The following is a 12,173-nucleotide window of genomic DNA, read 5'->3' as shown; positions in this document are numbered from 1 at the left end:
CTATCGTCGTGTGTGGGTGAACAAACAGTCGTTTCGTAAAATTAACATTTGCCTCTTTCTTGCTAATTTATAATCTTCTCAACATCTTACATGCCAATTATTGCAATTTGGAGGTTCTTTTTCAGTTCTTTATTATAATCATTTCTATTCGACAATACATAAGTATCATCGGGCCTTTGATTGAACGGGCGAGCTCCGTTGGCTATGACTATTATAGATCTTGAAAAATCACTTACTTCATCTCAGTGACTTGGAATCTTCCTAGGAGTTTAGTGTAACACAGTGAACTACTATTGTATTAAATCAAATCATTTTATTTACAAATCAAAAGCAATTAAAAAAAATTAAACGCAAAGTAAAAATTAGCTGAAAAGAGAAGATGGCTGGTTGAAACAAATTAATTAAGGAGAAAACGATCCTAATAGGATGGAACGAACAGTGAAGGAGAATCAAATTAAACACAGAACTTTATAGAATAGTAAAGGAAGAATAATTATAGAAGTTCATTATTCATGTAGCCAAAATGGGGTAGAAGATCAAATATGGGAAAATGAATGGGAAGACAGAGATTCAGAAAGTTTGAAGGAAGAAAAGGAGTAAGAAGAATCAATTTTAATTTGGAGGATGTTAACTTATTCAATTTCAAAGATTGAAATTCTCAGAAATAAATAACGATAACGATAACAAGGAATGGAAGATATAGGTGGAGAAGATTTAAACCAGGGAATGAAAAGAGAGGCAGAATGAACGATGAAGCAAAGAAGAAAAGAAAAAAGAGTAAGAAGAAGCAGTTGAAAGGAAGATATCAAATTATTCAATTTCCGGACTTGGAATTCTTTCATCTATGCCGCTGCCAGAGACCATTCAATTGTTATCAGAGCTGAGAAGATGTGTTCATTCCTTTGTGGGGAAATGGCCCTTCATCTGGCTTTGATATTACAATAGTAGAAATATAATCAAATAAAACTGAGTAGGCCTAAGAACTCGGAACGTCTGACCGTCCTCTGTGTGCAAACACCTATATTATAATCCAATTCTTCAGATTGAACTGGAAAAATATGAATTTGTGAAACAAGAGTTTCTATCAAATATCTCCTATTAGACATGTTTATATTCAAGAACCATTATTAATTTTTCCTTATCGGTTATAGACTGCGATGGGGAGTTCATCATGGAATTGGTGGACAACAAAGAAACAGAAGAGAAGCCGTAGCAGCATTTTTACCAACTTCATATTATAGCTCACACCGTAGATAGATTAACAGATCCCTTGCTCACACCGTCGGCTAATGACGGGTCTACACGACAACGATATTTCTGCAAGGGATCTGATTATCTATCTACGGTGTGAGCTATAATGAAGTTGGTAAATAAAGATGCTGCAGCTTCTCTTTTGTTTCTTTAGCAAACCTAGGTTTGCAAAAATATCATCGTCGTGTAGATCCGACACTATAGATATACGGTAGTTATTCACTCTCCACTTGATAAGCAGTAGGCCTATTCTTGATTATTATTAAGGAGGAGGAGGAGTTATTCTCTGGGTTTCCTCTCTATGCTAGAAGTAGTATAGAACTAATAAACATTTATCATGAAAATCATTTATTGTACAAAATTCCTAGTTGATAATGCTATAAATTACTCTGAAGACTTCTGCTACTGCGGATGTTAACAACAAATTAATTAGTTGCAATATCCTACATCCTTCCATCTTCACTTATTAATTTATTAGTTTTACAATATCTTTGTAAATTCAAACAGTGTTTACTCTTGAGTGTGAGTTTACATTTCCTGCTTCAAAAAAGTTGAAGTCAGAGAAGGGCAGGATTTTCATAATACTGTATTATGGGCTGAATGGGCTATAGCCCAGGGCCGTAGAATACAGGTGACTCCAAATTTTGGTAAAATTTTAAAAAATAAATAATTATTCCAAATACTCAAGACTTATCACAAAATGCAAATATCGTTGTCGAGTAGACCCGGCTTCAGACTATGGTACCTCCAAACATTGACGAAAGCAAAAATACGGCCATTTCTTCTAAACGTGTGAGTTTAAAATGCTCAAATACTGTGTATCAAAAAGAAGAACACAGGCATCATAATATGTATAATATATGTATTATAAATAAGATTAAGAAAATGTGAATGTGTTGAATTAATAAAAGTTTTATTGATTTGTATCAGGATATTGATTTGAAGAATAATATCCTACATATATGTATGTAACCTGTTTTATCTATATTTATGAGATACTGTAGTTGGCAATAGAGGTTCAAGGTAGCTGTCATATAACAGCACTAAACTCTGAATAAATCGATTTGAGACTTGAACATAAATATCCGGGTTGCCAAATATAATTGTGCGATTTGTAAACTTTTTGTTGCAAGCCTAATGGATTGAATATAATATAATATTCATCTTGAGAACACAGTCTATTCGGGATTATCTCATATTGAATCTGGACTTGCATGAAAAGGTCGCAACATCGCTCAATTTGGCAACGCCATTATTTTATTTTATTTCATAGTAGTATAGTAAAATGCTCCAAGGCAGTTCTTCGCATTCCCTCTATCTCATCAATCAAATACATAGATGGAAAAATTATTAGCATATATATTATTTTCAAAACAAGATTTAATTGAATATTTATGCATTATTCTGGTTCTCTATTATATTTATTCATAGCATACAAACGATTTGGCGACAGTGAGGAGTTGTTATAAAGGATAGTGCTTAGTGATAGACTTTAAATGAGAGTGACAATCAAATTTCAAATACTGTATTCACTCTTCATGAATAGAGCTCCTACAAAAGGCCATCTATGCAACCCGCACAGCACCAAAGTATACAGTTATCTTGAAGAGTTCTACAGTCTGTGTACTCGCTATTCTTTCTCATTCACCCTACCATTTTGTAAACACATTCACATCAAATCAGAATCAGCTGACTTCAAGGTTATTTTACAGCCCTAGGGCCGTAAAACTTTTACCGGCCTGGTCAGAAAACAATCATTTTCGGCCTCCATATGACGCACGAAAACCAGCTCATTACATCCAAGTGGGGCGAAATAGTTATTTGTGCAACTAGTGTGAAAAGTGACAGTTTGCTGCACTGAAAGAAACGTTTACGCCCAAGCCGTAGGCGAGGGCGGAATGGCTTCTTGAGTGCAGCAGAGGAACTTTGCACATGTATTTCACATTAAATTTTTTCTACAGTTACCATTGAATATGAAAAGTGGGTAATTATGGATAAAATGATGGCTGAAATCCATCAAATGTTTGTGTGTGTGATGCTGTTATTAATAACAACCTTAATTCATTTAAAAATTAATAATCCAATTGAAGTTTAAAATTATCAACCAAATTTCTCATTTTTACTCATTCAAGAATCAGAAAAAATACAGATAAAACAAAAATTTCGCATTCAAAATACACGCCAACAGCTGGTTGGAATGCCTGCAAAATGGCTGAACTGACAAGTGCGCGACCTAATTGTACCTAACTTCGTTTCATCTGGCTAAAAACAGTATTCAGATATTTAGAATTATGGTTAATTAAAATTACCGAGAAATACTATAAGTAAACTAAAAAATATTTATAAAATAACATAGACAACCGAAAATATTTTATTGTAGTATATTCTAATGTTATTTTATTAATTTTATTGACATAGATTTCAAACGGTAATTATTTAACCTGAAAATTCGAATTTCATAATGTGTGTTTGCTACATTTCTCATTGCTTGGAGTTGAAATAATTATTACTGTCAATAGAAAATAAATATTATTTATTATTAAATGATAAGAAGTTATTATTTAATTATGATTTAGATGAACATTATTCTTGTTTGGATTTCTAGATTGGGATTTTATCATAAATGTAGGGTAGCCATTGAAATGATTCTTACTAAATCTAACCACAGTCTTTGTTACCAACTTAATTTTTGTTTTCGTGCACTAATCCTCCATATAACCCACCAACTATTTTGTGTTGCCATGTTGCAAATCTGGAGTGCAGAATAGTATATTTCGCACCTAGGGCCGAAAATGAGACTTTTCCGGCTCGAAATCGGTTTTCAAGTCCGAGGCCGTAGGCCGAGGACTAGAAAAGATTGAGAGCCGGAAAAACATTTTTGCCCATGGTGAGAACGTTATTTTTCGCCACACAGAAAAATAAACAATATAAATATGAGAATAATTGTTTATTAGGCACTTTCGAAAGCAGAACAGGAAGGTCATAGCTCTAGCAAATCTGAGGTAATCTGAATATTAGGAAATTGTTCAAGTATTTTTATTTTTTATTCTGATTTGTCTAAATAACCTAAAAGATTATGTTCAATTATGTAAGAGGCTGAGTTTATACTTTTTATTCTTCCAAATGACAATAAGATGATATTATTATAAATGTTTTGATTCTTGAATAATAAACTCAAATAATGAAGTTTTTTGATCAGCTGTTTTAGCACACTTGAAATTTGGCCAATCTGAATGTCAATGTCAACAATGCTTGTTGTCGTTAACTTCGGAAGTTTAGGTTAGAAGTTGTATCCTACTCTGAAAATCGAATTTGAATAGTTTATAATATATATTGTGGAGCGGTATTTGAAGGCTTCACATATGTAGGGTGAATCTTGTACTGAGTCAATGGTGTAGCGGCTATAAATTTTGTAATTGCGTGTGTGGACGCTGAGTGTACTCCAGACTGATTGATTCACTACAAGATTCAATACAATTGTCGGAATCGCGGGAGGCCTAAATGCTCGCTCACCCTTGATTCTTCTAATGACAGATTGTATAATGATAAAATGTTTGTAAGTAGTGTAGCGGATGCTAAACACTGAATACGGATACCTTAAAATTATTACCTGTGAAGAATGAGCATACAAAATCATACAGGTCGAGCAAAAATCCCGATGTAGATAATTTACGGGACTGCGTCTCTAATAAGTTCTGAAGGATTAAGATACGGTATTTGGACCAAATATCGTTCAGAATATACTTCGAGAACAGAGTCTTGTCGGGTTTTAAGCTCTATTGTAGGAATTTATATGATCTCTGGCTGCATCTGCTGTACAATTGATGTGTTCGCTCCTAAGTCGAGGTAGGTAACAGATAAAAGCTGATATATGAGCAGGTAAGGACAAAGAATAAATATCTCGATCTGACCCCACTCGCTACATCCACTTAGACCTGTTCCAATATCCAGCTTAATTCAATTATTCCAATGATCGTATTCGATCGGTTCTTGATGATATAGAACGTATCAGACACAATAATTGACAGGCTCAAGAAATAATCGAACTCAGAAAGCGAATTAACAAAACTGAAATATATTATAATAAAATATGTAATCATACAGTGCAGGTTCAGAATTTGTTTTACAGGTTGATAATAATTTAGCATTAATAGAATAGTTAAAAATTTTCTTGTGCTTGCATGATACCATGCGTGATTCAACAGAATTTTACAATTGATAAAATTGAACAGTTTTGAAAAATAGTGAAAAAATGAATTATAAAATATTTTTAAAAATGCTCGGGGTCGTGGTTCAGGCAGCGGAGGATAGCTAATTAACTACAAGTTGTTATAAATTCAATAGGAATAAATTCTAGGCTCTTAAATGCTAAAGCGCTAGTCGGCGTGGCCAATAATTTAACGAAGAAAAATTTATGTTTTTCTGCACTGAAATATTTTTCGAAGCGTAGATTGGGGCCCCTTTTAAAACTTATAACTCACGTGAATTTCCTTGGCGGTCGTGGTTTTCTTCTTTAGATCAAAAATTGTTTGATCGGCAGCGGGTCCAGGCTTCGGTTTCAGCACGTGTGGAATTTTAATTTAAATATCTCCTTCACCAAATTAATTAAGGGATAATTTACTTTAAGCTTTTAGATTTATCGATTGATGGAAATAAATTTACAAATAACAAACAGATTGACCTAAAATATCGGCTCACAAATAGAACATATAAAAATCGAACAAGAAATTTTCACAAATAGGTCTTGGTAACTATAAGAAGAGATCTGAACGGTGAGGATTTCAAAAGGGAAGTGCTGTCCTTTCTCTAAGCTTCTTGGCTAGACCTTTCTTCTGAGAATCTCGATGTAATAAATTTGCATAAAAATTTGCCATTGGTAGAACGCTTGTGACGTAGACGTGACGTCAGTGGCAGGCAGTAGAATATAATTCCTTTAATTACAATAATAATTCAATTCATGTAATTCTTAAAACTGCTTAATCTTCTAGACATAGTTCCTCTCATACAATGTACATGTGCTAGCGTAAATGATAAGGCAGGGTTGTTGTCTGATAATAGATTAACATGTGTTGCTTTCAAACGATCACCTTCTTGGTGCTATTTCTATGCACTATGATTGGCTTAGGCTTGCCAAAGAGATTTGATTACCATGTGGTTCAGTTGAATTAAATCATTAATAAATTAATATTCTTATACAATTTTTATTAGGTTTGAGACTGTTATAATTAATTTCTGCCGTTTTATCAATAATATAATTTCATGCTATGACCTAGTTAGTTACAATAAGACCTGACATATAATATAATTTCTTAAATAATAAATAATTTCAAAGATAATAAATACATTTTATTTTTTATTTGAAATTCTTGGTCCTTTATTGATAGTTTTATAATTTTTAGAGATGGTATTATATCTTACGTGAAGCCAGCATGACATTTGACAATACTTTGAATCAGTCAGCTGCGTTCAAACTGTTTTAAAAACATCTGATCGATAGTAAACAAAGTGTAACCTCAAAATCAATGAGCAATTCGTAAATAATTCGTGCTTTATTTGCAAAATAATTATAATTTTAGTGAATAATTTTCTAGAAAATATTCAGTACAGAACGGTACTCTTATCTAATATACAGTTACTGATAAGTAAGCTTTATCGCTCGGTCGCTAACTATTCCTTTAGCAAATTCTTTCATTTTAAAAGGTAATCACAATTTTCTCTCTTCTCATGAGATCTATTTGAAAGATTCATCACAATATCTTATCTGTATTTTATTCATCCAAATAAAATGAAAGTATCTTATTGCAGAATACTTATTCAATTGTAGAAGCATAAACTGATTCCATTTCATAAACCATTTTGTAAACACGTTCACATCAAATCAGAATCAGCTGACTTCAAGGTTATTTTTCGCCCCACTTGGATGTAATGAGCTGGTTTTCGTGCGTCATATGGAGGCCGAAAATGATTGTTTTCTGACCAGGCCGGTAAAATTTTTACGGCCCTAGGGCTGTAAAATAACCTTGAAGTCAGCTGATTCTGATTCGATGTGAACGTGTTTACAAAATAAGTTATGAAACGGAATCAGTTTATGCTTCTAGAATTGAATAAGTATTCTGCAATAAGATACTATCATTTTATTTGGATGAATAAAATACAGATAAGATATATATTATAAACTATTCAAATTCGATTTTCAGAGTATAATAGAATCTAACCTCAAACCTGCGTTTAATCGTACTGCGTTTAATCGTTCATCACAAAGCCTAGTGGATAATTTTGGAACTACTTGGGCAATATCCATGGTGCTGAACGTTTTTACAAAGTTTATGTAACGGAATAAGTTTATGCTTTTAGAATTGAATTAAGTATTCTGCAATAATATACTATCATTTTATTTGGATGAATGAAATACAGATAAGTTATAAATATTATAAACTATTCAAATTCGATTTTCAGAGTAGGATAGAACTTCTAATCTAAACTTCCGAAGTCAACGACAACAAGCATTGTTGACGTTGACATTCAGATTGGCCAAATTTCAAGTGTGCTAAAACAGCTGATCAAAATCTTTTCATTTTTTGTGTTTATCATTCAAGAATCAAAACATTTATAATAATATCATCTTATTGTCATTTGGAAGAATAAAAAGTATAAACTCAACCTCTTACATAATTGAAGATTGTTGACGTTGACATTCAGATTGGCCAAATTTCAAGTGTGCTGAAACAGCTGATCAAAATCTTTTCATTTTTTGTGTTTATCATTCAAGAATCAAAACATTTATAATAATATCATCTTATTGTCATTTGGAAGAATAAAAAGTATAAACTCAACCTCTTACATAATTGAACATAATCTTTTAGGTTATTTAGACAAATCAGAATAAAAAATAAAAATACTTGGACAATTTCCTGATATTCAGATTACCTCAGATTTGCTAGAGCTATGACTTTCCTGTTTTGCTTTCGGAAGTGCCTAATAAACAATTATTCTCATATTTATATTGTTTATTTTTCCGTGTGGCGAAAAATAACGTTCTCACCATGGGCAAAAATGTTTTTCCGGCTCTCAATCTTTTCTAGTCCTCAGCCTACGGAATAGTATATTTCGCACCTAGGGCCGAAAATGAGACTTTTCCGGCTCGAAATCGGTTTTCAAGTCCGAGGCCATAGGCCGAGGACTAGAAAAGATTGAGAGCTGGAAAAACATTTTGCCCATGGTGAGAACGTTATTTTTCGCCACACAGAAAAATAAACAATATATATATGAGAATAATTGTCTATTATAAGCACTTTCGAAAGCAAAAGTGGATGGGCATAGCTCTAGCAAATCTGAGGTAATCTGAATATCAGGAAATTGTCCAAGTATTTTTATTTTTTATTCTGATTTGTCTAAATAACCTAAAAGATTATGTTCAATTATGTAAGAGGTTGAGTTTATACTTTTTATTCTTCCAAATGACAATAAGATGATATTATTATAAATGTTATAATTATTGAATGATAAACACAAATAATGAAAAGTTTATGATCAGCTGTTTTAGCACACTTGAAATTTGGCCAATCTGAATGTCAATGGAAGTTTAGATTAGAAGTTCTATCCTACTCTGAAAATCGAATTATTTGAATAGTTTATTATCTGTATTTTATTCATCCAAATAAAATGATAGTATATTATTGCTGAATACTTTTTTGAATTCTAGAAGCATAAAATGATTCCGTTTATCCACCATGTTTTGTGATAAACGCAGTACTAGGAGGTTTGAGGTTAGATTCTATTATACTCTGAAAATTGAATTTGAATAGTTTATAATATCTCATTTGTATTCCATTCATTCAAATAAAATGATAGTATCTTATTGCAAAATACTTTATTCAATTCTAGAAGCATAAACTGATTCTGTTTCATGAACTATTTTGTAAACACGTTCACATCAAATCAGAATCAGCTGACTTCAAGGTTATTTTTCGCCACACTTGGATGTAATGAGCTGGTTTACGTGTGTCATATGGAGGCCGAAAGTGATTGTTTTCCGACCAGGCCGGTAAAACTTTACGGCACTAGGGCTGTAAAATGACCTTGAATAACAGCTGATCTCACAAAAATCATAGAGATAATCTCATAACGACTGTAATAATCTTTATAATTATGTATTGTGAATCGCGGTATCATGTCTATAATATATTTTATGAATTACTGTTTCATAATTTAATATTTATTATTGTGTTTTTGATATCAAACAATAGAATACGATGATATCTCCATAGCCTCAACAATATAATGTTGGCTGCATTGTTCATTGTCAGAAAGGTACATATATCGCAAGTACTTAAAAGTGAAGAATCAAATTTGAATTCAAAGTACAATAATTGTATCAATATTCAAAAGTGAGGTAGAGTAATAATTGTTTCTTTTTTATTATCGAATTCCACTTCTTAATGAAATACAATCAACAATAATAATAGGAAAATACAGCAGAGATCTAAAGTTTAAGGTAAGCCTACTGGTGAAACTCAGCCTTGACTGAAAAATTCCTAGTAATTTTTCCGTAATTCATTATTAAAACTTTTAGATAATTTTTCTTCAATATCAAACCATATAGAGAAAACATTAGGCTCACTCAAGATTGAATCTTCGAATGTTTTCTCTTCATGATTTAACTATTTTCAGAGCAATATTTTGTTGTGAAAATGCCGGCAAACCGGCTTTAAGTTTGCCGCTATACACTATATTATAGTAGCCTACATACGTTACCTGACTTACAGGCTTCTTCGATCAAGAATATGCAATGGCCGAGAGCGTAAAGGCGTAATAGATCAGAACTCAAAGCTCAGTGAATTACAAACATGATCTAGGTTTGAACCTCGGTCAGTGAAATTTTTTTTTGTCGATGAATTTCGACTTTTATTAGCTATTTTTTATATTAGTTACCGTAATTTAAATTTCAATCAATTTTTTAGATATATTTTGAGACAAACCTGTGAAATATGCAATTATATTAATTTTTTAATCACATTATTTCAAAATAGTAATGAAAATTCTATTCATCCATCTATCCATGAGATATTGCACCAGGTGCAAAGTGCGAGCTATAAAAATTCAAACAATTATTCGAAATATTAATAGCATAAAAATATTGTCACTCTATTGTAAATTATTAATTAGTAATATTGAAATTAATTGACAGTGAAAGTTGTCATAACCAAGATTCAAACTATCAAAATAGGCTGTTTGAATTTTATTTATTTTTTAATTTCTTATATATTGGGAAGTTTTTTTTTGGTGTGGCGAAAAATAGCGTTCGCACCATGGGCAAAAATGTATTTCCGGCTCTCAATCTTTTCTAGTCCTCGGCCTACGGCCTCGGACTTAAAAACCGATTTCGAGCCGGAAATATCTCATTTTCCTAGGTGCCCTAGGTGCGAAGTATACTATTACAGCCCTAGGGCCGTAAAAATTTTACCGGCCTGGTCAGTAAGCAATCACTTTCGGCCTCCATATGACGCACGTAAACCAGCTCATTACATCCAAGTGGGGCGAAAAAGTATAAACTCAACCTCCCACATAATTGAACATAATCTTTTAGGTTATTTAAACAAATCAAAATAAAAATACTTGGACAATTCCCTGATATTCAGATTACCTCAGATTTATTAGAGCAATGACCTTCCACTTTTGCTTTCAGAAATAATTCTCATATATTGTTAATTTTATTTGTGGCGAGAAATAGCGTTCACATCATGGGCAAAAATGTTTTTCCGGATCTCAATCTTTTCTAGTCCTCGGCCTACGGCCTCGGACTTGAAAACCGATTTCGAGCCAAAAAAGTGTCATTTTCGACTATAGGTGCGAAATATACTAGGCTATTTTAATGTGAAATACTAAAACAATCTTATTCGAAGTGAAGTTCATAATTGGCGGTTACCGGTTAGTGTGTGCAGTGCGAGTGCATGTCATGGTTGGAAACCTTCTAAATAACTAAGGTATTTAACACCAGGTCTAGTGTTAATTCTTAAAAACCATAACGAAACAAAAGTTAATCATGTATTCAAGTGAATAAATCATTGCTTTATTGTTATTAGTTTTAGTATGAAAGATAGCATCATTGCATTTACTCGATATTGGGTAGGATATGTTGTTGCAATAAAAATACATAAAAGTTAGACATTTCATCTGTAAATATTATGAAAATATTATTAAATGGATCTTATTAGGAATAAAAAAATTGAAAATTAATTTTTTATTTTCATAACCTGAAAAGTAAATGAAATATGAAAATAGCTAAGCCATTGTGTTGGTCAAGCTGTTAGTGAAAGTCTATTTGATTTTTCAAAAAATAACAAGGAAAACTGTGAATATACGTAAATCATTCTAATAAATTAAACTTAGAAAACGAATATTTTAATTTCATTGTTCCCTTATAGTATATTATTTTTTCCTATTTTTAGAAAAATGGATAAAGAGGTGAGTTTTTGAAATACATTTTCTACAACATAACCTTAAAAAACAGTAAAGCATATTTATAAAATTCATACAATTTATTGTTTTTTATTCCATATAATTAATTGGAAGTGAATTTTTCAGCGAGCAGATGAGAAACAAAATCTGGTAAGAGCCTGCACACAGAAGCAATAGTAGCTGCCACTAGCTTTTTAGGAATGTGGGATTGTCCGATACTTGAATACATAGATGGCATTTCCAATTCTGTGTTCCTGCAACAGCAAATTGAGCTAGTGAAAAACCTACTGTTGTCCCCTTGTAAGCTGTAAGCACGCTAAACACAAAGACATTAGTGGCCTCCAAATTTAAATTTAAGTTGAGAAACAGGAAAGTGCTTTTGATGACAGTTGGATTGGAGCTGCACGTAGTGATACAGCTACTCAGCAGGCATGTATTGTTGAACAATCCACCTTGAAATTTAC

The 12,173-nt window shown here is 32.2% G+C and overlaps 2 protein-coding genes across 6 annotated transcripts in view; one reads left to right on the top strand and one right to left on the bottom strand.

The window, feature by feature from the left end:
- The window catches only part of LOC111061971 (gastrula zinc finger protein XlCGF17.1-like), a 113,833-nt gene that overhangs the window by 69,336 nt on the left and 32,324 nt on the right, over positions 1-12,173 (top strand). For 3 of the 5 annotated variants that reach the window (XR_005570971.1, XM_039425146.1, XM_039425144.1), the window contains exon 1: positions 11,565-11,715. The exons of the other annotated variants lie outside the window; for them this stretch is intronic. Coding sequence is in view for 2 of the 3 variants with exons in the window: in XM_039425146.1 (XP_039281080.1) it covers positions 11,704-11,715 (12 nt within the window). In the remaining variant the exon portion in view is untranslated. Of the gene's footprint in view, positions 1-11,564; positions 11,716-12,173 lie in introns of those variants that run through there. 5 annotated transcript variants of the gene reach the window in all.
- Positions 1-12,173, bottom strand: part of LOC120350658 — an 81,250-nt gene that overhangs the window by 48,308 nt on the left and 20,769 nt on the right. The window lies entirely within an intron of this gene.

The sequence above is a fragment of the Nilaparvata lugens genome, chromosome 3, assembly GCF_014356525.2.
Source record: "Nilaparvata lugens isolate BPH chromosome 3, ASM1435652v1, whole genome shotgun sequence".
In the NCBI taxonomy this organism is placed as follows: Eukaryota; Metazoa; Arthropoda; class Insecta; order Hemiptera; family Delphacidae; genus Nilaparvata; species Nilaparvata lugens.
Note: the sequence above shows the minus strand (reverse complement) of the source record. Positions and strands in the feature narration are given on the sequence as shown.